Here is a 16,341-nt window from a genome sequence, read left to right on the forward strand (position 1 = left end):
AGAGTAAACTGGGTGACCACCCCTAGAGGAGCTCTAAAAGTGGCCAGCTGGCCTTGTTAACCAGCTCTCTTAGAAGCAGATACAAATGTGTTGACCCCTTACTTTTTTTGAATTGCGCTGTTAGGGCATGGCCAGACGTGGCGGAATTGCTCTGGAATTCCGCTGCGGACACTCCGCAGCGGAAATCCGCAGCGGACCCGTTTCTCCATTGCCTTCCACAGCTTTTTAGTAGGGTTCGTTTAGACGTTGCGGACAATTCCGCTGCGGAGCATAGGCTGCGGTGCGGAATTTGGTGTCCGCAGCATACAATGGTTGTTGCGGACTGGTTGCGGACTCATTGCGGAATTTCTCCATTGACTTCAATCGAGATTCAAAATTCCGCAATGAAGTCCGCAGATGTAATGTAGATGTTATGTGTGCTGCGGAGCGTATTGGTTTTACTAACATGACATTTCTTCATTCTGGCTGGACCTATGTATTTCTAGGTCTACAGCCAGACTGAGGAAGTCAATGGGGCTCCCATAATTACGGGTGACTACGTGTGTGCACCCGTAATTATGGAAGTGTTGCTAGGTTACGTCAGTAAATAGTCACTGTCCAGGGTGCTGAAAGAGTTAAGTGATCGGCAGTAACTGTTTCTGCACCCTGGACAGTGACTACCGATCACAATATACATCAACCTGTAAAAAAAATAGAAGTTCATACTTACCGATAACTCCCTGCTTCTTCCTCCAGTCCGGCTTCCCAGGATGAACTTTCAGTCTAAGTGACGGCTGTAGCCAATAACAGGCTGCAGCGGTCACATGGACAGCCGCGTCATCCAGGGAGGTCGGGCTGGATGCCGAAAGAGGGACGCGTCACCAAGACAAAGGCCGGTAAGTATGAAATTCTTTTACTTTCACTAGGGAAAGGGCTGCCCCTTCTCTCTATCCTACACTGATAGAGAGAAGGGAAGCACTCTTCACCTGAATACGCAACGGCTAATCCGCATCAATTTAATGCCCATTTTGGGCAGAGCCGCAACAGAATCTGCAACGCAGATTCTGTGCGGCATTGATGCGGACAGTTGCGGAAGAAATCCGCCACGTCTGGGCATGCCCTTATACAATTTAAATGACACCAATTCAATACATTCTCTCGCCATCCGTCGTCCATACACTTCAATGTTAAAGAAATGTATACATATAATGTATATGTTTTTTACTGGATGGCTGTGATGTATGCATTTTTGTAAACATGGGAGTCTGGGTGACGGATGCCTGTTGGTTGGATGGCATCTCGCTCCATACATCTTGGGTTTTGTCAGATTTAGAGAGAAAATAAAATGGCTTTTACAACTGCTAATATTCGGCCGGTGCAGCGAGCGCCGATCAACGAGACATCATTGATCTGTGCTCGTTTGCTCCTATCGCACGGAGCTATGGATGGTTGTTACTCCGATCGCTCGTCCCCATACATTATTATCATATCGGAAGCAGGTTTCCCTGTTTACACAGGGAGATGTGCTGCCGACAACGATAATATTTGACTTTTTTAAAACGATACGACCAGCAGATGATCAAGTGTTTGCTCGTTCATCTGCTGATCGCTGCCCTTTTTACACAGGGAAATTATCGGCAATGAGCGTTCTATGAACGCTTGTCTGCCCGATAATCGCCAAGTGTAAAACCACCTTAACAGAGGACACATTCAACTTTATGGGAAAAAAAGAAAATGGTAATATCTTGCTTACAAATTCAGGTATTTTTTAAATTTATTTTAGGGGGAAATACTCTTGAACAAGGCAAATCTAATTATTGAACACCAGGTGGTCTAAGTCTTTTAGCCCAGACATTGCAAAAATACTCTCAGTAGAAGTGAAACCATCTGAAATACCTACATGCTCTATCATACACATATTTACATAAGAGAGGCAGTTTTTGCGTGGGTGAAAAATGAAAAAAGAATAAAAATGACTAGATGTTAAAAACATCAGTGCTTGTTCAGGAGAAGCTCATCACCATGTGCGAGGAACAGCTTAACCCTCTAGCTAGGCAGCAGACTGGGATGTCAGCACATAAGGAATTGTTTGGTTACGGGAAGATGTTCATGCAGATGGGTGGGTGATGAGACAAGGACAAATACCCCGGAAATGTATCTGTTTATACTTATGTAACATACAATCTAATCAGATCTCGTGCATTATGTGCCATTACATGATGAATATGTAAATGTAAAACGAGTAGATCACACGGAATCACTTTGTATTCCCATCACTTCCATGCAAACACATATATCTACATTCACCTTGCATTGAATAGTGTAAGGTTATCTTTCCAAGAATGAAGCTTTAGGCCCTGTTCAAACAGTCTTTTTTTTACGTGGTTTAGTTGCGTAAACTGCAGCAAAAAATGGCCGAAATTGCCTGCCATTGATTTCAATGGGAGGTGGAGGCGATTTTTTTTCCCATGAGCGACAAAACACGCTCGCAGAAAAAAGAAGCGACGTGCCCTATCTTGAGGCGTTTTCCACCTCAAAAACCCCACTGAAATTAATGGGAGACAGAAAAAAAATCAGCGGTTTCTTCCTTTGACTGTTGAAGAAAGAGGTAAAAATTTGCGCCAAAAAAATGCGGCAAAAAACACCTGCAAAATATAATCAGTGTGAACAGGGCCTAAAAGAGGATTTATTGATTTTCCGGAAATGAACCATAATGTTGCTTATCCTAACTATGGGCTTCCTCTTATAAGCCTAGCCATTTGTACTCAAGACTTCTCCTACCGTTATATTTTGTAGGTAACTGTCGGATATCTTTCATTGTCAGCCGGATTTGCGATAAAGTGTCTACTTATTCTGTTACCCATCCCACTTCTCCCTTCTCTCCGCTGTCTCTGGCAGTCAGATACTTATCATGTGTTGGATGGGTCAATGCATATAAAGTTTTTTGCTTGCATGTATGCTGTCACACCATTGTTATATTTGGAATAGTATGGTCAGAACTAGGGATTTCTGGACAAATCGTGAATATTGCATAATACGGATATATATACAGTGAAGGAAATAAGTATTTGATCCCTTGCTGATTTTGTAAGTTTGCCCACTGTCAAAGACATGAACAGTCTAGAATTTTTAGGCTAGGTTAATTTTACCAGTCAGAGATAGATTATATATATAAAAAAAGAAAAGAAAATCACATTGTCAAAATTATATATATTTATTTGCATTGTGCACAGAGAAATAAGTATTTGATCCCTTTGGCAAACAAGACTTAAAGAGGCTCTGTCACCAGATTTTGCAACCCCTATCTGCTATTGCAGCAGATAGGCGCTGCAATGTAGATTACAGTAACGTTTTTATTTTTAAAAAACGAGCATTTTTGGCCAAGTTATGACCATTTTTGTAGTTATGCAAATGAGGCTTGCACAAGTCCAAGTGGGTGTGTTTAAAAGTAAAAGTCCAAGTGGGCGTGTATTAGGTGCGTACATCGGGGCGTTTTTAATACTTTTACTAGCTGGGCGCTCTGAAGAGAAGTAACATCCTCTTCTCTTCACAACGCCCAGCTTCTGACAGTGCAGATCTGTGACGTCACTCACAGGTCCTGCATCGTGACGGCCACATCGGCACCAGAGGCTACAGTTGATTCTGCAGCAGCATCAGCGTTTGCAGGTAAGATCGACTTACCTGCAAACGCTGATGCTGCTGCAGAATCAACTGTAGCCTCTGGTGCCGTCACGATGCAGGACCTGTGAGTGACGTCACAGATCTGCACAGGTCAGAAGCTGGGCGTTCTGAAGAGAAGAGGATGTTACTTCTCTTCAGAGCGCCCAGCTAGTAAAAGTATTAAAAATGCCCCGATGTACGCACATAATACACGCCCACTTGGACTTTTACTTTTAAACACACCCACTTGGACTTTTGCAAGCCTCATTTGCATAACTACAAAAATGGCCATACTTGGCCAAAAATGCTCGTTTTTTAAAAATAAAAACGTTACTGTAATCTACATTGCAGCGCCTATCTGCTGCAATAGCAGATAGGGGTTGCAAAATCTGGTGACAGAGCCTCTTTAATACTTGGTGGCAAAACCCTTGGTGGCAAGCACAGCAGTCAGACGTTTTTTGTAGTTGATGATGAGGTTTGCACACATGTTAGATGGAATTTTGGCCCCCTCCTCTTTGCAGATCATCTGTAAATCATTAAGATTTCGAGGCTGTCACTTGGCAACTCGGATCTTCAGCTCCCTCCATAAGTTTTCGATGGGATTAAGGTCTGGAGACTGGCTAGGCCACTCCATGACCTTAATGTGCTTCTTTTTGAGCCACTCCTTTGTTGCCTTGGCTGTATGTTTCGGGTCATTGTCGTGCTGGAAGACCCAGCCACGAGCCATTTTTAATGTCCTGGTGGAGGGAAGGAGGTTGTCACTCAGGATTTGACGGTACATGGCTCCATCCATTCTCCCATTGATGCGGTGAAGTAGTCCTGTGCCCTTAGCAGAGAAACACCCCCAAAACATAATGTTTCCACCTCCATGCTTGACAGTGGGGACGGTGTTCTTTGGGTCATAGGCAGCATTTCTCTTCCTCCAAACACGGCGAGTTGAGTTAATGCCAAAGAGCTCAATTTTAGTCTCATCTGACCACAGCACCTTCTCCCAATCACTCTCAGAATCATCCAGATGTTCATTTGCAAACTTCAGACGGGCCAGTACATGTGCCTTCTTGTGCAGGGGGACCTTGCGGGCACTGCAGGATTTTAATCCATTACGGTGTAATGTGTTACCAATGGTTTTCTTGGTGACTGTGGTCCCAGCTGCCTTGAGATCATTAACAAGTTCCCCCCGTGTAGTTTTCGGCTGAGCTCTCACCTTCCTCAGGATCAAGGATACCCCATGAGGTGAGATTTTGCATGGAGCCCCAGATCTATATCGATTGACAGTCATTTTGTATGTCTTCCATTTTCTTACTATTGCACCAACAGTTGTCTCCTTCTCACCCAGCATCTTACTTATGGTTTTGTAGCCCATTCCAGCCTTGTGCAGGTCTATGATCTTGTCCCTGAGATCCTTAGAAAGCTCTTTGGTCTTGCCCATGTTGTTGAGGTTAGAGTCAGACTGATTAATTGAGTCAGTGGACAGGAGTCTTTTATACAGGTGACCATGTAAGACAGCTGTCTTTAATGCAGGCACCAAGTTGATTTGGAGCGTGTAACTGGTCTCGAGGAGGCTGAACTCTTAATGGTTGGTAGGGGATCAAATACTTATTTTTCTGTGCACAATGCAAATAAATATATATCATTTTGACTATGTGATTTTCTTTTTTTTCTTTTTTTATATAATCTATCTCTCACTGGTAAAATTAACCTAGCCTAAAAATTCTAGACTGTTCATGTCTTTGACAATGGGCAAACTTACAAAATCAGCAAGGGATCAAATACTTATTTCCTTCACCGTATATATATTTATATATATGTGTATATATATATATATATATATATATATATGCCTATTTGAGTGTGCTGCTTGCAACCTATACTACATTGGTCAGTAATAGTGGTAGTACTAATATTGTGCGTGATTAAAGCTGTTGTGTGTGAACATGGTCTATTATCAGTGGTTTAATGTTTATTATACCATCGGGAATGTTTCAAAAACACAAAAGCCTGTGCGGCTTTAGATTTTATATTAAAAAAAATTGCAATACGCAGTTTAAGGGTATGTTTACATCAGCGTCACCTTTCTGTTGATGGGTTCCGTTAGACTTTTTCGGTCAAAGGAACCCATGAACAGAAAGGCAAATGGAATCCATAGCGTCCGTTTGCATTGCCATTGATTTCAATGATAATGCTTCCATTGCAAATGGTTTCCGTTTGTTTCCCTTCCGCAAGGTTTCCGTTTTTTTTTTTTGTGGAAACAATAGCACAGTCGACTATGCTATTGTTTCCGCTAAAAAAAAAGCGGAAACAAACGGAAACCATTTGCTATGGAAGCATTATCATTGAAATCAATGGTAATGCAAATAGAAGCTATGGTTTCCGTTTGCGACAGAAAGGTCTAACGAACCCCCTGTTGTATAACTGCCCTATTAAATAATGTTGTACAGTGAGTAAATCATGTAATGATGATCACTAACTGCAATGTTCATTTTCATTACAGACACATAGAAAACTGGAAGGATTTACAGATTTTGAATGTAGTGGACATGGAACTTTACACTGAAATCCAAAGCCTGTGAGTACCAAACTTGCCCATCTAAATGAATGTAATGGTATAAAAAAGAACTCTTAAATTAATCAATCTTTTCATAGGTATATAACTTTCACATCCCCTCAGTATATTATGTGTTATTTATATATCATCAGCATATTTGATTGTACTGTAATCCTACAGAACGTAGTAAAGGACACAACACTTCTATCAAGTGGCACTCATGGGATTATTCATTTCTACGATGGTCAACTACATAGTTAACTATAGTCTAAAATATGTTCTTGGTTTTGTGGAGAAATCCGAGTGCCCTGAAGAAACAAATATATTAAGAGGCAGAACTACTAGATACTAATGCTCAATCAAAAAGATGAGTACATTCAAGGGGTTTTCCCATGAAGGACATTTATGACATATCCACAGGATATGTCATAAATGTCAGATAGATGCGAGTCCCACCTCTGGAACCCGCACCTATCTCTAGAACGGGCCCCCTAATCCCCATTCTAGCTTTTTGTGCTCACGCTGCCACTCGGCCACTTCCTGATTACATGGTCGGAGGTTACAGAAACAGTGTAATGTGCTGAGCTATGCTGTTTCCGTAACTCCTAGAGTCCTGAATGGCAGTTACGGAAGCAGCGTAGAATACGAGCTACTCTGTTTCCGTAACTACTATTCAGTTCTATGGGTGTTACGTAAACAGCATAGCTCAGCACATTACGCTGCTTCCGTAACTCCCAATCATGAAATCAGGAAGTGGCCGAGTGGCAGCGTGAGCACAAAAAGCTAGAATGGGGATTAGGGAGCCCGTTCTAGATAAAGGTGCGGGTCCCAGAGGTGGGACTCGCATCTATCTGACATTTATGACATATCCTGTGGATATGTCATAAATGTCCTTCATGGGAAAACTCCCTTAAATAGCATGTGCACTGCTTATCCATAGACTAGCTGTATCAATACTGTACCAATGGATGTATTGTATAGGACTCTATACACCTGCAGCTCTGATTGCAGACCATATTAGCAAACAATGTACATGTCAATTTTTTTACATGTTCTTGAGTACATGTAAAGCATGCAATAACCCCTTTACAACTTTACTTCCAAGTCTACAAAGCTGCAGTAAGTAAGCTGACAGTTGTCATGCCACATATAGAATCCCATGCTAATACCTGTTTTTTGGGATATAGATAAAAAAGCTCCTTGTATCGGGCACTTCCGTGTAACTGGTTTTTCGTTCACTACAGACCCATTAAAATGTTTTTATTTGACATAGCGTAGGTAAAAAACGAATGACGTTTAAAAAGATAAAATAATGGATGGACTGCAACACGTTTCAACGCCGGAGGAGCGCCATTTCTCCCTCTTTTTATACCCTTTTCCAAGCATGCTAATACCTGTGTAATTATATAATATCATGCCACTATTCGTTCCGAAAAATAGTCTCTATATAACCTCTGTGACATACCGTATAAGAGACTTTATTATTTTCTAGCTGTATTGGCCTTTTTATTTTTTACTATAGAGAAAAGGAACTGGCAGGATTTTAACATAAGACTTTATCTGATATTGTAAATTAAGTTGTTTGCAGAGCTCCCTGTCTTGTAAAACTGTGGGATTCTCACATAAAACCCTCACTTACAGATACTGGCCCAAAGCCTTGTGCCTGACAAATGACATTTGCCAAACAGAATGCGTTTAAGTGAATCAGAGCAGCATCAACATACTTTTTAATAAAAAATAAAGTTAATTTAATGTACAACATTTAGTAAATTGTATGTTTTGTATAATATAACATAACTCTCTCTTTTTGAGTAATGCTAAAATAATTTGTCAACTGTGTTATGCTCGTACCACCCCTTGTTAGTTAGAGTTGGATACAGGCTATGCTCTAAACCTAATAGGTGCGGGCAATGTTGGACTGGAGTACCTTAGGCCCACCAGAGGAAATAGTACTTGGGGCCCACCATTCAGCTCTATAGAAATAATGTGACCATTCTTAAATGTGTAGTAAAATAAAGACCAATATTATCCCCATATTTTGATCATGTAGTGGTAGATACCAGTTCTACACAGGAGCTAAGCAGACCATATCAGTAAATACACTACAGTTACATACAGTGGCACACAGGTGACGTCTTCTCAGAGTCGTTCATTTTCCTTTTTCTTCATCAACTAGCTCAGAACGCCATGACAACTTCTTCCAGCCATGACTCGCCTCTGCAGAATTTGCAACACAAACATCTTTGGCTCCTCACTTTTCCATCACCCTCCGCATTTATTCACCTCTGTCTACAAAAACTCGCCATTTATAGTGCCCAAGATTGAAATAATGCCCACTCTTGGTGCCTCACATTGTTTTAGTACCCCCTTTTGTGCTCAACACAGTAATAGTGCTCCCTTTAGGCCCCACACAGTAATAGTAACCGCCACACACAGGAATGCCTCCTTAGTAGTTAGGTCTCTTTTGTGTTACCTATAGTAGTTAGGTCCTGCTTTGTGTCCACATATACCAGTTAGGTCCCCCTTTGGGCTCCATATATTATTTAGTACTATTTTATGTCCCCATGTTAGTTATGTCCTGATTGTTGCCCCTTATAGTAATTATGCTCCCTTTGGCCCCTATATTATAGTTAGGCCCCTTTGTGCCCCTATATTGTAGTTAGGCCCCTTCTTGCCCCTATATAGTAATTAGATCCCTTTGGTGTCACCATATAGTAGTTACATCCCTTTTTGTGTCCCTATATAATAGTTAGATCCCCCTTTGAGCCCCCATATATTAGTTAGGTCCCAATTGTACCCCTATATAGTAGTAAGGCCCCTTTTATGCCCCCATATAGTAGTTGAGCCTTCCTTGTGTCTCCATATAGTAGTTAGGCCCCCTTTTTGTCCCTATATAGTAGTTAAGACACCCTTGCGCCCATATATAGCAGTTAGGCCCCCCTTGTGCCACCTATATAGTAGTTAGGCCCTGTTTGTGCCCTCTATATAGTTGTTAGGCCCCCCTTATGTCCTTATATAGTGGTTCGGCCCCATTATGCCCCCATATAGTAGTTAGGTCCCCTTTGTGCCGTGCATATAGTAGCTAGGCCCATTGTGCCCTCCAAATAGTAGTTAGGCCTCTTTGTACCGTCTATATAGTAGTTCAGCCCTATTGTGCCCCTTTATAGTAGTTAGGCCCCTTTATGCTGCCCATATAGTAGTTAGGCCCCCTATGCCTTACATATAGTAGGTCCCCTTGTGCCACCAAAATAGTAGTTAGGCACCCTTTGTGCTGGCCATATAGTAGTTAGGCCCCCTTGTGCCCACCATATAGTAGTTAGGTCCCCTTGTGCCCTCCATATAGTAGTTAGGCCCCCTTATGCCCTCCATATAGTAATTAGGCCCTCTGTGCTTCCCATATAGTTGTTAGGCCCTTTATGCCATCCATATAGTAGTTTGGCCCAATTGTGCCCCTTTATAGTAGTTAGGCCCCTTTATGCTGCCCATATAGCAATGACATCTTCACGGTACCCTGGCCGGGATGCCAACGTCCTACTGACCTCTAGTAGGCCACAGGCTACTAGAAGAGTAAGCAGCGGGGCAGGGTGCCAATGTCTCTCTGCTCCATGGCCGGAGAGATGCAGCTCAGTGCCTGGGCCCTATCTGGGGAACCTCCGCAACTATCAGACATTTATGGCATATCCTATGTTAAACCTTTGCTGACCCATGACGAAACTGTAGATCACTCGGTGAGGGCAAAGTTTGGAGCGGGCTCACGTGCTGACACGCTGCTCTAACGTCCAGGAACAGAGGCCACTCTGTTATTGGCCAATTAACTAGTTAAATGCCGCGGTCAAATGAGACCGCAGCATTTAAACCGTTAGAAGGAGGGGGGCGGCCCCCTCCGACATCCCATCGCACCTCGCTCAGAGCCGTTGGAGCCATGCCCACAAACTGAAACAGAATAAGAGCATATCTATGTAGCTGCACCCCATCTACCCCAAAATAATTTTTTTTGAAATTATTCTCTCTGAAAGATCAACCGACTTTTTATAAAATGTGTGTGTGTTTTTTTTTATAGGGCAATTCAATTGTGAGACCCAGTGTTGAAAAAATGGAAGCAACTCAATATATTCTGTGTACAGCACTGCATAATGTATTGATATTAAATAAGTAATGGGAAATAAATCAAAGAATGAATAAAGTCCACCAGCGAGATTGTGGCTGGGGGGGGGGGGGGGGGGCGGGCTTGTGCAAATTTAAATGCAATGTACTTATTTTTTACATTTTTGAATAGCTTTGTAATCATGATTAAGATTTTATTAATGTTGAAGTTAAATTAGGCTCTGCTCACTGTAGTGTCAAGGCTACCATTCCAAATGAAGCAATGACAACTGTGACGGATTTCTTTTCAAACGTATTATACCTAACAGATTCCATTGAGTTAGAATCGGATTCAGGTTTGGTATTTTTCACAACAAGAATAGCACTGCAGACTGTTCTTTTCTTGCTGACAAAAATACTGGAACTCCTGATGAAAAGGGAACTATTAGGCTATATTCACACGACAGTGAAAAAATGTCCATTAAAAACTGATCAACTGTCAGTTTTTCATAGCCGTTTTGCATCAGTGTGTCTCCAAATTTTCATCCATTTCCAGTCCGTCTGTCCGTTTTTAATAGCCGTTTGACATCCATTTTGCATCAGTTTTTCATGGGCGTTAAAAAAACGGATGAATTTAATTTGTCAGACTTTTTTTGTCCCAACCCCCTGAAAATACCCAAAGGAAGGTCATTGTCATGATTGTTTCACAGCCCCCTGTATATGATGACACACAGACCCCCTGTATATGATGGCACACAGACCCCCTGTATATGATGGCACACAGACCCCTATATGATGGCACATAGATCCAATGTATATGATGGCACACAGACCCCCTGTATATGATGGCACACAGACCCCTGTATATGATGGCACACAGATCCCCTGTATATGATGGCACACAGACCACCTGTATATGATGCCACACAGACCCCCTATAGATGATGCCACACAGACCCCCTGTATATGATGCCACACAGCCCACATGTAGATGTTGGAACACAGCCCCCCTGTAGATGGTGGCACACAGCCCCCCTGTAGATGATGCCACACAGCCCCCTGTAGATGATGCCACACACAACGCTCCGGAGATAGCACCACCCCCCCTCCCTGTAGTAATCTTCCAGGACTGTCTCTGTAAATTCAGGACAGTCCTGAAAAATTTGCTACAACTGACAACAATGCCCCCTGTAGTAGTGCCACACTACCCTTGTAGTGAGCGCAACAATAGCGGACATTTAATTCCGCCTGAATGCCCTACATACTTATCGATGCAGCGCCGTCTACTTCACGTGTGGTCTCTAGTCTCACGGGTTCTGCAAAGGTGGCGTGATGACGTCATCTCATCGCCTTCGCAGCATGCATTGCTGCATCGGTGATTATGTGTCATCGTGCCGCCAATAGCCAGCAAGGGAACCAATAGCTTCCATGCCTCTTGAATCCCCATGTCACAGATCCGTTTTTAACGGTTGTTGCATGTATTGACAGCCGTTGACTTCTATGGGGCCCGTCTGGCCGTGAAAACGGACAATAATAGGACATGTTCTATTTTTTGACGGTCATTATTCACGGGCCGTTAAAAAAAACAGCCGTGTGAATACACCCATAGAACATTATTGTTCTGAAAACGCCCGTTTTTCACTGTCCTTTGAATAGGGCCTTTTACATGGACCAGAAATGGGCCAGAAAAACAAGTGCCGATCGACAAGACAGCTGGTCGATTGACACTTGTTAGCTCTTTTCACTAAGAGCAATGATCGGTTATGTATCATGTCGGTATGTTTACGCAGGGAGATGTGTCCCGCCGACTAACGACCATTTTATTGGCCGCCTAGATGAGCAGATCAGTGATTAATCATTCATTGGCTGATCAATGCCCTGTTTACACAGGGCGATCATCGGTAACAAGCGTTTATATTAACGCTCGTTTGCCCGATCATTTGCTTATTTAAAAGGGCCCTCTGGTTATCCATTCTTTCATTAGCCATGCAATACAATTTTTGGATAGGATGTGTGTTTATAATAATTATGATATTTGAGCACACTCTATAGTTAACATGTAAATTAATTAACCACTGCTTCTAAATATCTGAGTTCATGCTTCCTGTCACTGCATGAATAATCACGGTTAAAATGCAATTCTGTAATTTCCCTCCCTCTTTTCTTCCTTGGATCCATTACTGGTGATATCCATAGGAGGCTTCTTTAATTGGCAGACAGGGCACATACTCCGAGCATGGATTCTCTACCCTTCTTTATACTGTGTAGACACATGAATATGGAAAATCCTGAGATCAATTGTTTGTAAAAAAAAAAACTGCTAATAAAATGTGTTTATGTTGTAATTATGGAGACTTCTATGGTCATATATTATTTATAGTCAAACTTGTAAGAAGCAGAATCAGTGGCAATGGAAATGACCTCTGAGAAGACAATGTACAAAAAGTAGTAGATGGCAAAGCCATCTGAGGGGGAGCGACTTTCATAATTAATGAATGCTTTTCCTGAATTTTTCACTGACATGTAATCAAATGTTAATGCTATTTAAACCAAATATAAGAGCTTTGCTTTTAAAATTGATCGCTTTGATGCCCTATTGATGTAACTAATGGGATTCATTTTGATGCTGACAAATTCCTGTTTAAGCATAAGTCATCACCAGCTACTGGTATATGAGGTTGTTTGCTTGTACTGTATAGCCTCATATGATTGAAAGGTTTAAAATATATGATCTCCAGAATCCAAAAATGTGATGAATTATAAAAAAGATTTTTAAATTGGCATTTGCTGGACAGAATATTTAAATTGCCTGGCATCTATAAAAAGTCACATTGTAGTGACAATGTCTATTTTAATTTAAAATGACATGACAGGTAGAAAATTTGAGTTACAAATTTAGCAGTAATGGATTTTATTAGATAAATACTAAGTAGGACAATCAATCTATTTCGATCTTAGGCCCCATTTACATCACATTATTACACTACGTTTGGTGTACTGTATATGCCTGGAAAAGCTCCCGACATATAAAACATAGGCAGTGACGGATGTCCTAAGGGTATGTTCACACGGCCTATTTACGGACGTAAATCGGGCGTTTTTGCCCCGAATTACGCCCGAAAATAGCGCCTCAATAGCGCTGACAAACATCTGCCCATTGAAAGCAATGGGCAGACGTTTGTCTGTTCACACGAGGCGTATATTTACGCGCCGCTGTCAAAAGACGGCGCGTAAATAGACGCCCGCGTCAAAGAAGTGACCTGTCACTTCTTTGGCCGTAATTAGAGCCGTTATTCATTGACTCCAATGAATAGCAGCGCTAATTACGCCCGTAATTGACGCGGCGTTCAAGCGCCTGCACATGCCGGTACGGCTGAAATTACGGGGATGTTTTCAGGCTGAAACATCCCCGTAATTTCAGCCGTAACGGACGCCCTCGTGTGAACATACCCTAACAGTGTCATCCATCAACCACAGACTATAGTGGTATCTGATTAACAGATACGTCATGAACTGGGGTCATGAGCGTTCATGGCGTATCCATTTAATGGATACCGCTATAGTCTATGGATGACAGATGCAAATATTACGCATCCATTTAACGTATCTGTCATCCATAGACTTAAATGGTATCCAGTTAATGTATGCGACAGGAAAAACTGTAAAAAAAGCTCATGACATATAAGTTAAACGTATACCTGTAATGTATGTCATGCAGTGGCATTTGTCAACCATAGGCTCACTTGTTAAAAAACGTATACCACACGATATACATCCTGTTTGCCGGATCTAATGGGTTGGAATACTATAGTCTACTACACTATTCCATACTTAAAAAAAGGTATACTGACATATACTTTTTTTTGGCCTCCGTCGTGCTAATGGAGCCCTATATGTACACGTTTAGCGTGTACATCGGGAGTTTTCCGGACATACAAGCATACACATAAAAATAGCGAATGAACCTTATGTGAAAGGGGCCTAAAAGTGTTTTTTGGGGTTGTAGTAACATGGTGTTAAACTGTGAAATAAATAAATGCTAAGAAAAAACTTTGTTTTATATGTTGTGTTTCATAGACCTCAGCATTTTCAAAATCTATGTTTGATATCAGTGAATGGGAACATTCAAAGGCTGAAAATCCATACAGATATAGTCATAAATGTACACAACTGAACTGTAGTTTGGTACAGTCCATCTGTTTAGGTGAGATATATTAATCTGCAGTCCATCAAGTTCAACCTTTCTCAATAAATAACACATCATTCATTGCTTGATTGACCCCTTAGTTGCTCGATTGACCCACTTAGTGACCAGCCTATTTTAGGCCATAACCCCTTCCCGCAATTTCACGTACAGTTATGTGATGGGAGATGGTGCTTTCCCGCAATTCCAAGTAACTGTACGTGAACAGATGGAGCTGGCTCAGGAGCTGAGCCAGCGACACCGCCGGGTGACAGCTGTATGTTACAGCTGTCACCCTGAGGTATCGGCCAGGACCGGAGCTAGCCGTTCAATAGAGGTCGCAGCATGTGAGGAGTTTATAGCCACCGGCACCCCAGCAATGCGATTGCTGCAAAGGCGATCGGAGGGCTAATACTTACATCCCGGTCTGCCAGTAACGGAATCCTCCTATGTCCCGTCGTCGGCGGGGCCCAAGAGGCTTCCGGTACCATCGGCAAGATGGCGCCTGCTCAGCTTCCGGCTCAGAAGCTGAGCCTGCGTCATCAGCAGTGGGTGTCCGCTGTTTGTTACAGCGGACACCCGATCTATCGGCAGGAACCGGAGCTAGCTCCGATTCCTGCCATTAACCCCTTCAATGCAGCGATTCAATGCAATCGCTGCATCAAAGTGTTTTGTATGAAATCGGCAGCCTGCCATGCGATGGCAAGGCTGGCGACTGTTACTATGGCAACAGGATGCCTAACAATGGCTTCCTATCTGCCATTACAGAAGCCGATTAGGCCCCGCCCGGAGGCGGAACCTGATCGGCTTGCTGTCAGTGAACAACTGACAGTTCTAATACATTGCACTACATAGGTAGTGTAATGTATTAGAACATCAAAAAAACAGTTGGACCTTCAAGTCCCCTAGTGGGACTAAAGAAAAGTGTAAAAGAAGTAAAAATAAAAGTTGTAAAAAATACAATAAAAGTTTCAAATAATAACACAAAACACAATCGCCCTTTTTCCCTTATCAATTCATTTAATATTGAAAAAAATAATAAAGCCATACATATTTGGTATCGCTGCGACCGTAACGACCTTAACTATAAAAATATTATGTTATGTATTCTGCACAGTGAACGCCGTAAAAAAAAAAAAAAAAATACTGACATAATTGCTATTTTTTGGTCACTTTGTCTTCCAAAAATTGAAATAAAAAGTGATCAAAAAGTCTCATGTACCCCAAAATGGTGTCTATAATAACTATAACTCGTCTCGCTAAAAACAAGCCCTCATACAGCTCCGTCGACGAAAAAATTAAAACCGTTATGGCTCTCACAACTTGGCGACAGAAAAAATCCATTCTCTTTACAAAAGTTATTTTATTGTGCAAAAAGTTGTAAAACATAAAAAAGTTCTATAAATTAGGTATTACCGGAATCGGACTGACCCGCAGAATAAAGGTAACATGTAATTTATAACGCGTGGTGAACGCTGTGTAAAAAGAACTAAAAAAATATGCCAGAATTGCTGTTTTTTGGTCACGTTGCCTCCCAAAAGAAAAGGATAACAAGTGATCAAAAAGTCGCATGTACCCCAAAATGGTACCAATAAAAACTACAGCTCGTCCCGCAAGAAAAACAGCCCTCATACCAGTACATCTATGAAAAAATAAAATTAGTTAAGGCTCCAATAAGCCAGGAAATAAAAATATGCAGTTGTGCAGGCCCGAGGGGAACGTTTCTTCTGTTTCAAGTGGCGAATCATCAAGGCCCCTAAAATTAGGGAACCAGGAAGGGGAGGACCCAAACATATCTGCTGGAAACGACGGTGCCAGTATTATACCAGGACAACACTTCCCAGCAAAATTCCTCAAACTGCAAAGATCCTGAGTGTGGATCAAAAGGCGA

At 41.9% G+C, this 16,341-nt stretch overlaps 1 protein-coding gene across 8 annotated transcripts in view; it reads left to right on the top strand.

Moving 5' to 3' along the window:
• NTRK3 (neurotrophic receptor tyrosine kinase 3) overlaps positions 1 to 16,341 on the top strand; it is a 629,741-nt gene that overhangs the window by 175,016 nt on the left and 438,384 nt on the right. For all 8 annotated transcript variants that reach the window (XM_075858200.1, XM_075858201.1, XM_075858199.1 and 5 more), the window contains one exon: positions 6,131 to 6,205. In XM_075858200.1, coding sequence (XP_075714315.1) covers positions 6,131 to 6,205 — 75 coding nt within the window. The remainder of the gene's footprint in view (positions 1 to 6,130; positions 6,206 to 16,341) is intronic.

This window comes from Rhinoderma darwinii, chromosome 3 (assembly GCF_050947455.1).
Source record: "Rhinoderma darwinii isolate aRhiDar2 chromosome 3, aRhiDar2.hap1, whole genome shotgun sequence".
Classification (NCBI taxonomy): domain Eukaryota; kingdom Metazoa; phylum Chordata; class Amphibia; order Anura; family Rhinodermatidae; genus Rhinoderma; species Rhinoderma darwinii.